Genomic DNA, 16,652 nt, shown 5'->3' with positions numbered 1-16,652 from the left:
TTTGCATAGATGGGGCGGAGCTCCTGAAAATTTTACAGATATGAGACTTGTGGCAGTTGATAGAGCTTATCAATGACTATTTCAGGTATAAATTTGATCAAAATCTTTGAAGCCGTTTTTGAGAAAATCTCGAAAAACCCTGTTTTTGACAACATTTTTGCCATTTTAGCCGCGATATTGAATTGCATTGGACACACACACACACACACACACACACACACACACACACACACACACACACACACACACACACACACACACACACACACACACACACGCGCGCGCGCGCGCGCGCAACAAGCACTAATTATACATTGATGCTTAGCAAGTAATTATTGACTTAAAGAATTCATGATAAAACGTGAAATTCGAATGTGGTGTATTAAGTTCTAGTATCGGGGCACCGAGCTTCGCTCGTAATTTCTATTTATTGATACACAGAACACAATTCTCTAAAATTAATGATTGTGCTTATATTTTACAGCTGGCTATACGTCAACTTATGAATTTCGGGGATGCGATATTTTGATTTTCCACAGAATCACTCGTTCACTTTTTACTATCCACAGAAGTCTTAGCTGTTTCAGCCAAGGATGAATTATCCTTTTAATGTTGTTCAGCGAGTTTTCCCAAGGATTGATTGATTGAGTACTTTATTTATGTAGATTACAATATATACTGTTTTAGTATACACTTATATACAATAGCTTACAATACAGCAAAACTATAGATGAATTTACATAATATAGACCAAGAAAATAATTATTGAACTGTATATGATATGAAAAAGCAATTTGTAATATTATAACTATAGATAATAATTAAATTGTTATGCATCTACATAAATTGGCGGAGCTTTGGACATATCAATGTCCATTCTTCGGAAAGAATATTAAAAATATCCTCCCCACTAACTCTCTACCAAGGATGAGACCTAGTGCAATCAAATTTTTATATCATAAACCTACTATGTTCCAAATTTCGTGAAAATCATTAGAGCCGTTTTCGAAATCCGTTGAACATAAATAACCAGATTAAAAAATAACCAGATATATACAGAAATTACTCGCTTAATATAATAGGATATTCAACTAATTTACCCATTTTCAAATTCAATTTGAAACTAGATTTCTGCCCCTCTCCTACTTTCTATCAATGCTGTGTTGTGAAATAACAATAGGAAACACATTATCTTCCATTTCCTTATTGTAAAAGTGTATCACAAGTTATCTATTTTCGTGTTATACTGCACTGCTGTTGTATCGTATCAGTGTGAACGTGACCATATAGAGACATGCTGTTCATTGTTGACAGCACGCGGCTGAGAAATCCTTGTCGCAAGGCCGTTAGTTTCCAATGGAAGTCACGTGAGTGCAATGAAGTTAGTTGTAGAACGCCAAGATTGGGCGTTTTCTCGGCTCATTGTTTTACCGTAATTTGGAAAACAATGACAAGCCTCGTTGCCGTAAACAGTTATGAATGAGGACGTCTAGACAGGCCGATGACGTGTTCCTTCTAAAGATAGTGAACGTTCTCTACTGACACTTTTGATGGAAAATAATGGGTTTGCTTATTTATAGATTGTACGTTTCATAAGTCATCGTCGTTTTGTTCTTCATCATACTGTTATTAGCCTATTACTTGATCATTCTTCTCCACAGTTCAATAATTGTTTTTCAAGTCTCATCCAGAGAGTGTATAATGTGATATGATTATTATCTTCTATAATATTATAATAAAGGAAAGAACTTTCTTATAGACTTACGGTATAGGAAATTCACGAATGATGCATCATCACGTCTGAACTACTGGATTGATTAACTTGAAACTACATAATTTCATTGAATTCCAAGCTAAGTCACATCCATGGAGATTTAGTCGGAAGGTGACATCCATGGAGGTGTCATTTCCTCATTGTTTATTCCAGAGAAAACACCATCAAAGTATTTTAATTAGTAAACATACAATTTTGATTATTATAAATTTGTTGAAACTTCATAATTTCATCGAATTCTAAGTCACCTCCATGGAATGGGTTATCCATGGAGGTGACATTTCCTCATAGTTCATTCCAGAGAAACATAACGCTCATAGCATTTTAATAAGTAAACATACAATTTTTATTATTATAAATTTGTTAAAACTACATAATTTTTTTGATTTCTAAGCCACCTCCATGGAGATTTAGTCACCTCCATGGAATGGGTTATCCATGGAGGTGACATCTATGGAGGTGACACCTCATTGTTCAATCCAGAGAAGAAACCTTTAAGTAATTTTTTAAGTGAACATACAATTATGGTTATCATAAATTTGTTAAAACTACAGAATTTATTCAATTCAAAGTCACCTCCATGGATATTTAGTCATCTCCATGGAATGGGTTATCCATGGACATTTCCTCATTGTTCATTCCAGAGAAACATTACCTTCAAAGTATGTTAATAAGTAAGCATACAATTTTTATTATTATAAATTTGTTAAAACTAAATAATTTTATTAAATTCCAAGTCACCTCCATGGAATGGGTTATCTATGGAGGTGACATTTCCTCATTGTTCATTCCAGAGGTTCCTACTTGTAATAAAATGTAAATAATTTTATTTTTAGAGGCCCATATTGAAATTCAGGCAAAATGTACTCATTACTGGCGATGAGGGACATCAATGAAGGTGACATTATCATACAAAATAGTTCAATTTTGACCAATAATAATAAACTTTATTGTTATTTTAATGCGTACCATGAAAATACCCTGCGGTTCAGATGAAATTCAAATGTTTTATTAATATAATAATAATGTATTGCTGGGAAAAATGCAGAGGACACAAATTTCCACTTAATTTCAGATTGACCCTATTATAATTTGTTATTTTTAATATAATTATTATTTTATTAATTTCAAAAAAACGGTACTGTACTTCTATTTTATTAATAAATATAAGTAGCCCTGAATTCATACATTTTAAGAAGAATGGTATATCTATAAAATATATTTATATCTATTTATGTATGTTATATATATATATATATATATATATATATATTATATATATATATATTGTTGTTATAATATCTATTGATGTATGTTATACATTATCTATTGTTTACATTTCGTATATCTGTTAAGCTTACTCCTGCTGGGAATTGAGTACACCAAGTTAACAGCATTACACCATAGAATAAACAATCCATGTATTGAACAATCTATAGATTGTTTATTCCATGATAACACTCACACAATCCCCTGTAAGTTTCACTGTCTCGTCCCACGCTATGCAGTGACTGTCTGCCGTCTGGACAATCTCTCTATCTTTTGGTTGCTTTGGAATCAATAGGATACAGCCAGCGGTGTACAAATCTCTCACTCCCTCTCCCTCACTCTCTCTCTCTCTCTCTCTCTCTCTCTCTCTCTCTCTCTCTCTCTCTCTCTCTCTCTCTCTTGAACCGTTCTGCTAGGAAATGCTGCTTATCACATTGTAGAGAGACATTCAGATCTAGAGATACATTTCAGTTTAGTTTTGTCTCTCTTCAAAAAAACACTAGAAAATCAAGCAATGCTTGGTAGTATTTGAAATGTCAAATGCTGAGATAGTGGAACTTCTGTTTTATGTGGGCCATGAGTTAGTTATATTAAGGCTGTGCAAACGTTAAAAATAAACTTTCTACTAGTGATATTTTTCAAAGTTTTCGATTTGTATATCATCAAGCTATCAAAATGAAAAAGTTTTCTCAGGAAAACATTTTTTTCTGATCATTACTTTTTGAGATATGAGCACCTTAAGTTTAAATTTTTGGGACAGAACATTTCAAATTCGGTAAGAGATAAATCCATCTGAGTTAGAGGATAGATTCTTCATGGTATTGTTGATCTAGTAAAACAAAAATTTTCTGAAAATATCAATTTTTCAGATACGGTAGTTATTCAATTTACTAGAAATACGGTAACCATTATTTTTGGTAAATTGAATAACTTTTTCAAAAATTGATATTTTCAGAAAAGATTTGTTTTACTAGATCATCAATACCATGAAGAATCTATCCTCTAAATCAGATGGATTTAGAATCTATCCTCTAAATCTCATGGATTTATATCTTACCGAATTTGAAATGTTCTGTCCCAAACATTCAAACTTCAGGCGCTCATATCTCAAGAAGTAATGATCAGAAAAAAATGTTTCCCTGAGAAAACTTTTTCATTTTGATAGCTTGATGATATACAAATCGAAAAACTTTGAAAAATATCACGAGTAGAAAGTTTATTTTTAGCCTTTGCACAGCTGTAAAGGACTTCCCTCTCAGACCTTTTTTATATTTTGAAATCGATAGTGTTGAATATCAATAGTTTGGTAGTTGAACGAGCGTTAGCGAGTCTTCACTTTCGACTTACTGAAAGCCAAAGTCGTTGTCCGTTTGTTTTTATGTTCTACAATAACTTTGAAGAGAATTGAACAATCAGCTACACATTTTGAACAAGTATTCTTCGAATCTTTTTACAGGTCAAGTTCGTTGGACAAAGAAATGTACTCACTCCTTCGTCCTTTTTCAGGATAAAACAATTAACATTGAAAGTATATAATTAAAAGTTGCGGGTTTTAAAGATTACAATACAACAGTTCTTGAGCTAGTTTTCCAACCCAGGGCGTCACTAGTGATAAAATACCGGTACAACTGATTCTTGTCTTGAGTCTCTCTGTATTATTGTTATATGTTGTTTCAATTTATCGATGTGAAATCAAATTGTTTTACTGATTAAGTAATATTTCTGTGCCGTTTGCACAAATGGATTGCTAAACTCGATTAAGTTAATCGAGTTTAAGTTAATCTGAAAGTTTAAACTTGAATCGGTTTTCTCAGTGCATTTACTAATCCAGTTTGTTAAACTAGCTTAGCGTTAAGTTGGTGAATGTCATCGAATGTCATTAAGAATGTCATCGTTTATAATATCATAAGGCTGATTTTTACAGGAAATTTGTTATTTGTTTACAAACAATCAGTAAATTGAGGTTATGTAGCTACTATTTCCTTGTTCAAAATCCACAGAGCTGTAAGCTGTATGGTAATAAAAGTGAAAAGTAATCAAGAAATTATTCAAAAAATGCTATATTACTATTAGATACAAACTTGATAAGTTAGATACACTTGCTTTACACAAGCAAAACCGTTAAAAAATTCTCTATCATCCCAGAAATTTAAATGATCGTTTTTTCCCATTTTTTCTCAGTTCCAAAATTTATTTGCAGTCATCTCTATCAATCGCATTAAAAACTTCTATCAATAATTCCTGTCAATTCTATCAATAATTATTCACTATAACCTAAATAATTATTATCGTCTACAGAAGCATTAAAAAAAAACCGACGAAAAATAATTTACTATCAGCTGTTTCCCCATGAAATCTTCACAGATGTCAAGTTAATCCAAATTATTTGGTTTAAACCTCCTGCTTTGGAGGTTTAAACTTTCCCAAAGTTTAAACTCAATACAGAGTTTAAACTTATACTGTGCAAACGGAGTTTTAGTTTAAACCAAAAAAATCCAGATTTGGTTTAAGCTTTAGCTTTAGCTTAAACCTACACTGTGCAAACGGCCCTAAATATTGTTTCAATTACTGATGATCGTTTTTGTTGTTTTGTTGCAGATTTGATCCATTGTACAAACGAGCCGAACGTGTCAATTCCACAGCTAGCCAACCTTCTAATAGAGCGATCACAGAATGCGAACTGGGTCGTAGTATTTAAAGCATTAATCACAGTACATCACATGATGTGTTACGGGAACGAAGTGAGTATATTGTTTTCAAATTCAGAACACTTTCACCCATAATACTCAGAATTAAGCTTTTTTTGGTCTGGTCCTTCAAAATTATTTCTTTATTATGTAGTCCAGTCACTATATACATTGGTGCATGCAATTTATATTGTAGTTCTGATTTTGTAATATATTACTTTGGTACATGAGAGAAGTTCAGAACCAATTTCTTCATGCAAAATTTCCCTGTGCTAGATACAGGGTGGCCCAAAAACCTCGTATTTTCGGCTCATTTTCCAGTTGTCAGCTATTTCTGCCAAATCCCGTAATCGGACAGAAATTTCGATCCTTGAGGTGTCCTTAAGCGCACCTCTCCACTAGGAAATACTGAAATGAAGTGCATCTAGCGGGTGATTCTTATAGAACATGATCTCATGTCATTGTGCGAAATATCAATGTAAGGACAATGTAGTTGGTGATGATGGTTGAAGCTGAAAATTAGGTGTTTTTCACAATACAAAGAGCATTGTTGTCAGGTGTACATGGAAATCTATTTGAGATAGAGCGCTCTCCCTGATCTCAGATTGTAGAACACAAAAAAACGCCCAGAGGGATTTACTCAGAATTAAGCTTTTTTTGGTCTGGTCCTTCAAAATTATTTTTTTAATATGTAGTCCAGTCACTATATACATTGGTGCATGCAATTTATATTGTAGTTCTGATTTTTTAATATATTATTTTGGTACATGAGAGAAGTTCAGAACCAATTCTATATAATTATACATCTAAATGTTCACAATCGGAAGATATTGTTGATCAAAAACTAAAATTCATTAAAATCGATTTTTCCTTCAAATTTCACTCATTTTTGAAAAATCATAACTCAGTAGTCATTGGAGATGAAGGGTTCCGAATGATCTCATTTTATTCGAATTCTATGATCTAAAAAGAAGGTAAGAGCAAATTTTTCTGTCCGATTACGGGATTTGGCAGAAATAGCTGAAAACTGGAAAATGAGCCGAAAATACGAGGTTTTTGGGCCACCTGTATCTAGCACAAGGAAATTTTGCATGAAGAAATTGGTTCTGGACTTCTCTTACGTACCCAAATAATATATCAAAAAATCAGAACTACAATATAAATTGCAAGCACACCCCCTGTTTTATGTCTATATTGACTGGACTAATGTGAATATTCTCTATTTGAGTGATAAAAATGTGAAATTTTTCTTCTATGTTTGGTTTTGAAGCATCTAAATTTAAAAATCTACTTTGTGAAAATAATTAAGAACTGATTATTTTGTAAAGTGAACAACTACAAGACTATGTGTAACCTTATCTAAGTTTGGGAGAGGAATAGCACAAGGTTACCCTATTTTTTCTCCCTATTATTTTTGATGATGTACTTCTATGAATCAATACAATAAAGGACTGGGTGCCGATTACACAAAAGCTGGTTAAATTATATCAGTGATTGATTCCACGAGCACCAATCAGAGAAGGTGTTTTTGAAAAGACGGCTTCTCTGATTGGTTCTCGAGGAATTAATCATGATTTAAATTTAACTGGTTTTTTTTGCAACCGGGTACTGGGAGCTTTTTTGTATGTTGAATAGTTGTATCTGATGTAATATTAACTGTCAATTTTTGTTCAAAATATTCTATTTGAATCGATTCAAATAAAATATATTTGTCAAGAACATTTATATTTTTTGCATCCATTAAATTAATTTATAAATATTTTGATGATTGAGATTGTATATTTTGTTAATTATATTACTAAATTGTTGAAAAACGATCTGGCAACTTTGCGGAGGTAGAAAAGGATAACGCTATCTGCTTTGTCGAGTGATAAACAAGGATAGCAACACCAATGTTGATCAAATGCTGCCATTATAAGGTGGACCTCACTATAGAATTCTTTCAAAATTCTCAATTCAAAACTTTATTGTTTCTTCCAAAACCAATACATTCAAAAATTTCACTTGAACAGCAAAAATACAAGAAACCAATCACCTGCAAGGAAAATCCTGTGCGCAGGTGAGAGTTGCCAACATTACATTAACAAAAAATAATAAGAAATTCAATATCATGATAGGGTAGGGCCTACATGGTAAGGTATATGAGTTGAATAGTCACATCCGTTGAGTTAATACCTTGGCAATGTATTTCATGGAGGATAGCTGATAACGGTATATCTGATTTAATATTAACTGTCCATCCTTGTTTAAAATAATCGATTATATTTCATTCGTCAAGAATTTATATTTTCCTGGGTGATTAAATTATAAAATGTCATGTTTGAGTTAAAATATTCTATGAGTAAGATAATATTATATTTCTACATTGTTGGAAAACGATCAGGCGATGTTGTAGAGCTAGAAAAGAATAGCGCTATCTGCGTTGTCGAGTGGTAAACAAGGATAGCAACACCAATTTTGATCAAATACTGCCGTCACAACGTGGACCTCACTGCAGTATAGTGAAAGTGAAATGCAACTCGTTTGAGCATTGAGTAATTCTCGCACCTTTGCACTTGGTACCAGGCAGGCTCTTTCCTGCTCAATTCATGGCTCACGACGCTTGGTCAGTCATCTGAATCTCCCCTTAAACAGACTCAGTCGAAATCTTCTTCACCGGTTTCCAGAACTTTCCTTGTAACTTGAAAAAATAAGAAACCAAACATTTTTACTTTCCTTGCCCTATTTACCATAGGTAAGGAAAGTATTGCTTTCCGAAAAAAATTGAGGTACCACAATTTCCAGATTTCTATACGTTTCAAGGTCCCCTGAGTCCAAAAAAAGTGGTTTTTGGGTACACTAGAGTCCCGATTAACCGAGTTAATCGGGACCGCTACAACCTCGGATAGTCAAATATTCGGTTAACACGGAGGGCCTAATCTAAATAAGGGGTTAAGGAAATCAAATAAAAATACGTACCATGTGATGTACACCAACATGAACTATATTCAAAACCACACAACTAGATAATAGTAGTACATACTTTAAAGTATTAAAAAGTTACAAAGGTTTGAAAAAATCTTTGACAGTTCTTTGTGTAATCGAACTGCTTCGCTTCTTAGCTGCCAAACTGACCTTGACCTTGGCCGATCCGAGGCTCGGTTAACACGGAACCTCGGTTGACCGAGACTCGGTTAATCGAGACTCTAGTGTATTGGTCTGTATGTGTATGTGTGTGTATGAGTATGTGCGTCTGTGTACACGATATCTCATCTCCCAATTAACGGAACGACTTGAAATTTGGAACTTGAGTTCCTCACAATATAAGGATCCGACACAAACAATTTTGATCAAATGTAATTCAAGATGGCGGCTAAAATGGCGAAAATGTTGTCAAAAACAGGGGTTTTCGCGATTTTCTCGAAAACGGCTCCATCGATTTTGATCAAAATCATACTTTGAATAGTTATTGATAAGCTCTATCAACTGCCACAAGTCCCATATCTATAAAAAATTCAGGAGCTCCGCCCCATCTATGCAAAGTTTGATTTTAGATTCCAATTAACAGGCTTTAGATACAATTTAAACAAAACATTTCAAGTGGAAAAGATTGAGCATGATAATCTCTACAATTGATGTTCGCTAACATTTTCACCTAAAATTGAAAATAAGCTCGAAATTCGAGAAAATGTGATTATTCAATTGCAAAATTTTGGCAACTGTTGATTCTATTAAATCATTCACTATGAAGAGATAGCAGACCTCGTGGGTCTCCAGCGTTATTGTCCTGCCACCAGCTTGCTCAGATCTTTTGAATAGTAGACTTGAGATGCGCGAGAACACTAGCGTCAGGTGAACAATTTCATAACGGCAAGGAAAGTTGTGTGAGTGCGCCACACCAGATTTTTTTGATAGTGCATCAATGTTGATACTATCTTGATACATTGTAAATGATGGATGTATTCTTTTATCATTTTGTGGTGCACCCCCCACCTCAATCCCATGGACTCACCCCCCCTAAATTTAACAAAAAATTGGCTTCCAACCTTCCTCACGAAAACAATGACTTCAAAGTTAATTCAAACACCTTTTTTGGGCAATGAACATTCAGCCTATTCTCTAATAAGATATGCAGTTTTGAAGTGAAACTTTATAACTAACTTACTATTTTGTAGTTACTGTAGGGTGTAATAATAAATTATTTAAAATATCCTATTAAAGCTGTATAAATAGAACTAAGGACTTCTGCTACTGCAAATATTGACCTGCAAATATTCCCGGTCCAGGCGCAATTTTTGGACAGTTTCATTCTTCAAATTTCCTTCTGCTATTCAGTTCTTTGGTCAATATTTGCAGTAACAGAAGTCCTTAGTTCTATTTGTATAGCTTTCATTGCATACTTGAAATAATGATTATACAGTAATATTGCAGCAGTTGGTTAAACTGCGATTTCTAATAAAACAAATAAAAAATCTTCCATCTTTGATCAGTAGTTGTTGAAGAAAGATGATGGTATGCTTAGCCTACTAAATGTTTTGTTGTGGAGCTATCAAGTGATTGAAAATTGTCAGTTGATTCTTGTTTACAATTATTACTAACTTTCTCCTTCATACTCTGATATAATTTATTTTTGTTTTCAGAGATTCACACAATATTTGGCTTCGAGTAATAGCACATTTCAATTGAGTAGTTTCCTAGATAAAAGCGGAGTGCAAGGTAAATATTCACTTGTAAATATTCAATTATAATTTGTAAATTAACTATTGAACATAAATACTTTGAAGTGAAATAATGCTCAATTTAATTGATGTCCATTATATAGTTTTTTGTTCTAAAATTCAAGTCAGTAAATTTTCATCTATTAAACATAAATACTTTGAAGTGAAATAATGATCAATTTAATTGATGTCTGTTATATAGTTTCTTGTTCTAGAATTCAAGTCAGTAGATGTCATTGAGATATCATTGTTGATAATTATGATTAAATTTATCCTTGATATGATAATAACGGAGGAATCATCTCTATAATCATAGTTCGAGTTTTTTTGGAATTTGAAGATTTTTAAACTAGCTATAATTTGAGTTCTTCGCAAAAATAATTTAGTATATGAAATATAGTACATTCATATTTAATAATATCATTGCCTTTTTTCTTTAGGGCTACTTTTTATATTATAAATAAAAATATAAATCTCAGTACCCTTTTGAATTATTTTATCACAAAAACAAAATAATTTAAAAGGGTACTGTGATTTATATTTTTATTTATAATATTAATAATTATTGTATACTAGCACAATCCGTTAATGGTTTTCAAAGGTCGCTTGAGTATTAGATCTGAAAATATTTTATATCTGGAGCACACAACTTAATATGTTGATGATTCAAATTGATAGAATCGTAGAAGCAATTTTGATTTATGTGATAGATTATTAGGTTGTATTAAATTTATAGATACAATTCTTAAACTCTAATATATCAATTATTATAATATTATTATTTGCTAGTAAAATTGATTAACTGAAGATATTTTCTCTCTTTTTTCTTGCTTTTCACATAATAGCTGGAGCTAGAGTCGGTGAGTAAACAATTTCAGAATGTTGGGTTCATCTAGAGACTCCAATCAACTAATTTTTATTAATTTTTCATCCATGTTTGGATTTTCTTTCGAGCAATGGTGTTCATTTTCCATTATTAAGTTTGTTTTAATTGCATCAAATTTGGTTTTCATCTAAACACGTCTCTGTTGGTATAAATTCAAGGGGATACTTCCAATTTATCGCTTGAAATAGGTGCTGAATTTCATTGCAAGTCAGTAGTTTGTAAAATAGGTAACTATTGAGCTCGTAACTCATAATTATTTATATGATAGAGCAAACAATAGAATAGTAGGAAAATAAAAAACAGGCTATTGCCCAAAACTTCTTCAATTTCCTAATTTTGTCTCAAATTGCCTAAATATTATGTAGGTTATGGGGGAATATTAAATGTTATGGGGTAAAATTGCATCTATGAAGAAATTTGGATCCTTTTAGAATTTCATTTTTATTTACTTGAATTCGGGATCCCTTAATCGGTGCATGAATATTGAGAGGAATGCATGAAAAGCAATGGAGGAAATTATATCTTTCAATATGATTCTCTCCAACCTAAGCTTATGTTCGAATTATTCGTAGCAGACTAAAGTTTGAGTTCTCTCGATTTGTTTGCTTCATTCAAATCAATTTATATATGCAGATTCAAAAAAAGTTTAGTATTTAGCTTTATGATTTTTGTTTTTTAACATTATCTTGGCTCCAGTTTGTTGGGTTCTAAATGTGGAGACTCATCTCTCTTTCAGGTCATAATTTCAGTTATCATTATAATTCTCATTCGCTCAAATATATTTTTTCAATTTCCATTTCAATCCAATTTCCAGTTCTTGGTTTTTACATTTTATTTTATTTTGAAGTTTGTCAGTTCACTGCTAATCTAGTCTTAGATTTTTCAATAATTTGTTCATTGAAAAGTCACTCAATTATCACACTATCACGTCCGGTTGCACAAACTCGTTTTAATTATAGATCATAGTTACGGTAAATAGCACAAGAACCAATCATAGAAGACCTTTTTTGAAGGCTTCTATCATTGGTTTTTGTGGCATTTAACTACTGTTAAAATGTAACAAGCTTTTGTGCAACTGAGCCATAATAATGGATGTAATTATTGTCATCTGTCAATTTTTTATCAGCGACTGCTAAGTTTTTGCATGAACGTTCAAATAGGATAGCTTATTTAATTTGTTTATCTTTCGAGATTATTTTTGTTTTGTCATTTCTTCTACTTTAATCTTCAACCTACTGATCCTTATAAATCATCTTTCACTCTCAACCTTGTAATAATTATTGTCATCTGTCAGTTTTTTTGTCATGGACTGCTAAATTTTTGCATGATCGTTCAAATAGGATAGCTTATTTAATTTGTTTATCTCTCGAGATTATTTGTTTTGTCATTTCTTCTACTTTTATCTTCAATCTACTGACCCTTATTAAATCATCTTTCACTCTCAACCAACTTCAAATCAATTCTCATCTATTTCACTTATCATGACGAACTGCATGATGAATTTATTAATGTTGAAGAAAATGAGTAATCAAAATTGATTTGAATTCGTTTTTGAACTATTTTTGAAGACACAACGGTCTAGATTTTTGAATAATTTTATTAAAAACAGGGATGTAAAAATCCGAAACCACTCCACACGTGAATACTAGTTTTTAATAAATTTCGTTCAAAAATTAGACTGCAGTGTCATCAAAAATAGTTCAAAAAAGAATTCAAATCAATTTTAATTTCTCATTTTCTTCAACATTAATAAATTGACAGTATATAACGTATTTTATTGCTCCTGTTACAGTATATTGTAATAGGTGTGACTTGAAACGTACTGTATTGTGCAGTGACACGGATTCTGGTTATTGTTATTTATTACCGAACGTCAAGGACCCTCACAAATTACGCCGCAGCCTTAGGTTTTGGGGTAGCTACTAATTTTTTCACAATAAATGCAACACACAGCAAATGGGAGTGAATGGATAGCATGTTGAACAATTTCCCAGGTTTCACTTTGAACTGTTGGCAGTTTTTCAGATAAATAAATGAATAAATAAGTATAATTATTATTTAACGAAAATCCTAAATAAATGCTGTAAATCATCCCGAAGACCTCTGCTACTGCAGACATTGACAACAGGGTTAACAGCTAGATGGAAATTCGATGAGAACTACTATCCAAAAATTGGTTGCCAGCCCGGGAATCGAACCCGGTACCTCCCAATTGCCAGTCAGGAATGCTTACCCTTACACCAAACTGACAATCTCTAGATAGCAGCGCTCATTTCATACGAAGCCATAGCGGCCAACCAGTTTACAGATGGAATTAAATAGAGGAATTAAATATAAATGCATTCTCTATTTAATTCCATCTGTAGAATAAATAAGTGTTTATTTATCTTGTTTATTTCTGATAGTAGAAGGGTTTTATGAATAATGGAAATATTGACATTAATTATCAATCAGTTGGTTGGATATTTGAGCAACTTATCAAACTGAATAAAGCAATTAATTTGCATAGTTTGATTGAATCGTTCGATTCAATCTTCTTCTTGCATTTCAAGGCATCGTGCAACACGATTAGAGACAAGCAAGATTAGGGAAGAATGAAGAGTTGAAACTCAGCGCATCTCGACTGCATTTTTTTCAAATAAATAAATGAATAAATAAGTGTTTTATTGCAGTAGCAGAAGAGAACATTAAATGCATTAGAACGTCAAACAATAAGTAATGGTAACAACAAAAGTAGATAAGATCAATGCTTGCCTAAGGCTAGGCACACACCGGTTAGTCAAGACAAGACATCAGACACGTTAAGGCTCAACTCACACTTAGGCTAGGCACACACCAGTTAGTCAAGACAAGACAAGACAAGATCAGACACGTTTAGTCACAATACTTCACATAGTTGCTTATGGAGACATGTTTAATTGCAATGACTAATCAGTGTGTGTTGCTTCATAAGCAACTATGTGAAGTATTGTGACTAAACGTGTCTGATCATGTCTTGTCTTGACTAACTGGAGTGCGTCTGGCCTTACAACAAATAACTAAACAGAGTAGCCCTATCAATATCATACTTTATAAGGAAATATTCAGCAGTTAAATAAATGATATCAGACAATATTCTACTAGTGTTTTCATCAGAGCCCCCCATTCAACTAATTTATTTATTTATTTATTTATTTATTTATTTATTTATTTATTTATTTATTTATTTATTTATTTATTTATTTATTTATTTATTTATTCACATGCAAATACAATTGCCGACAGTTTGAAGTGAATCTCACATAAGGAAAGATTATCCCGCAGTTGGTATTAAAGATAAGCTGTTTGGGCAAAATGTTCGAATTCTGTGATAGAAGACTGGACAATGGGAATGGAAGATAGGAACATATAGAATTTCTCAACAAAGGAAACGGATTAGCGTGAAAGATGCCTGTACTGACGGAATTGATTGAATATGGGTTCGAATGTAAATGAAAACATGGTGTTACCAATTTTTTTTTATATTTTTGTTGGGGAAGATTTATCATTTATTTCACCACATTTTATTTGTGAAAATTATTTGAATTGAATAACTACAAGACTTAACCTATTTCGGACTAGGTGTTATATAAATTTGAAAATCTACCTTGTAAAAATACTTGAGGACTGATAATTTTGTGAATTGAAGAACTACAAGACTTAACCTATTTCGCACTATGTGTTATCTAAATTTGGGAGAGGAATAGCACAAGCTTACCTTACTTTTCTTCTCCCTATCATCTTGATAATGTACTTATTGTATAAATGAATAAAATAAAGAATAAATAGCCCTTGTACATCAACTTTTTGGTGAGTGCTTCTCTTATTTATTAAGAAGTAAAATATCTGAGTACCCTTTTTTTAAAAACTTTTATTCACAACATCTTTCAACATATTAATGCAATTTTCAAGTGAGAGAATTGTACATAGTACATTACATCTCAAATTCATCGTTGAGTGAAATTTGTAAAGAAGGAACACATTCCTGAGAATGAAAACTTTGTGTGGTAATCTGCTCATATTGTAGAAATTCTACTGGAATTTGAAAAAAATTGATCGTTTTATCTATAATACCTTTTTTGTTTTAATTATATTCATCTTTTAAATAATATCCTACTGCAATCAGAAAAGATTTTGGAACTTGTCATCTATCATATTTATTTTCTTCTTCTTCTTCTCTTCTTCTTATTTGGCATTACAATCCAGCGCGGGTCACAGCCTCCCTCATTTTCCGCCTCCAATCATCTCTGTCCACGGCAGCACTTTTCCATCTTCGCACCCCACTTTCATCTTCACCTGCACCATCTTCTGCATCCTTAATCCACTACGTCTATCATATTTATTTTCACTTTGATTTATTTATTTTAATTATTTATTCATTATGCAAATGACACTAATGTAATAACATTGGTAGATAAAATAATAAGGTAGTCCTTGTGCTATTTTTCTTCAAATTTTTAGATGAAAAAGTCCAAGATAAGGTTAGAATGTTAAACTAGTCTTGCGTTTATTTCCAATCAAATTCCCTAATTTTTGTGATGTTTTGTCCTTTTTTGGTGTGATTTGTTAGCATTCAGTCCCATTTGAAGCATGGTTTGTGTGGAGTCTGTGTTTGTGTTCGTCCAATTTGTAAATTTTTTTGAATTTGTAAATTTAACTATTTATTGTTATTACAGGTTATTCAGGTTTTCAATAATTATTGTCCAAGGTGTCTACTATTTTTCATACACATGCCGTCAATCTCTTTCATATACTGTATAAGCTGATTTTTTCCTGAAATTTTTGTTTTTTAATTAAATTTATATAATGATTGACCATTAACTTAATTATCAATTTAATATGATTATGAAATTTATATGTAACAATCAATTTAATATGATTGTTACAAACATTCGGTTCTGGAACTGAAAAATTAGAATAATCATTGATATATTTTCAAACCAACACTCAATCCAACCACTACAACATTGAACATAGTATGGCATTTTGACACATTTACCTCTCAAATATGAATTATGCGATCAATTATAATAATTGATTGTCATTAAATTAAAAAAGTTAAAATATAAAACTATGCACATGGAGAGAACCAGTAGTTTTATTAACACAATTATCAAAAGATAGTCAAAATATAAAACTATGCACATGGAGAGAACCAGTAGTTTTATTAACACAATTATCAAAAGATAGTCAAAATTTAAAAAACTATGCACATGGAGAGAACCAGTAGTTTTATTAACATAATTATCAAAGATATAAAGCTAAGTCCAAATCAGCCAACCATTCAAGAGCTGCTGGTGCAGCATTCACAAAATCCTCAA

The 16,652-nt window shown here is 32.0% G+C and overlaps 1 protein-coding gene across 12 annotated transcripts in view; it reads left to right on the top strand.

The window, feature by feature from the left end:
* Positions 1-16,652, top strand: part of LOC111053692 (phosphatidylinositol-binding clathrin assembly protein LAP) — a 220,037-nt gene that overhangs the window by 133,672 nt on the left and 69,713 nt on the right. For 8 of the 12 annotated variants that reach the window (XM_039433267.1, XM_039433266.1, XM_039433256.1 and 5 more), the window contains exons 2-4: positions 5,642-5,784; positions 10,350-10,425; positions 11,273-11,287. In XM_039433267.1, the coding sequence (XP_039289201.1) occupies positions 5,642-5,784; positions 10,350-10,425; positions 11,273-11,287 (234 nt within the window). The remainder of the gene's footprint in view (positions 1-5,641; positions 5,785-10,349; positions 10,426-11,272; positions 11,288-16,652) is intronic. The other 4 variants (XM_039433265.1, XM_039433262.1, XM_039433258.1 and 1 more) reach the window with 1 other exon arrangement.

Source organism: Nilaparvata lugens, chromosome 7 (assembly GCF_014356525.2).
Source record: "Nilaparvata lugens isolate BPH chromosome 7, ASM1435652v1, whole genome shotgun sequence".
NCBI classification, from domain to species: domain Eukaryota; kingdom Metazoa; phylum Arthropoda; class Insecta; order Hemiptera; family Delphacidae; genus Nilaparvata; species Nilaparvata lugens.
Note: the sequence above shows the minus strand (reverse complement) of the source record. Positions and strands in the feature narration are given on the sequence as shown.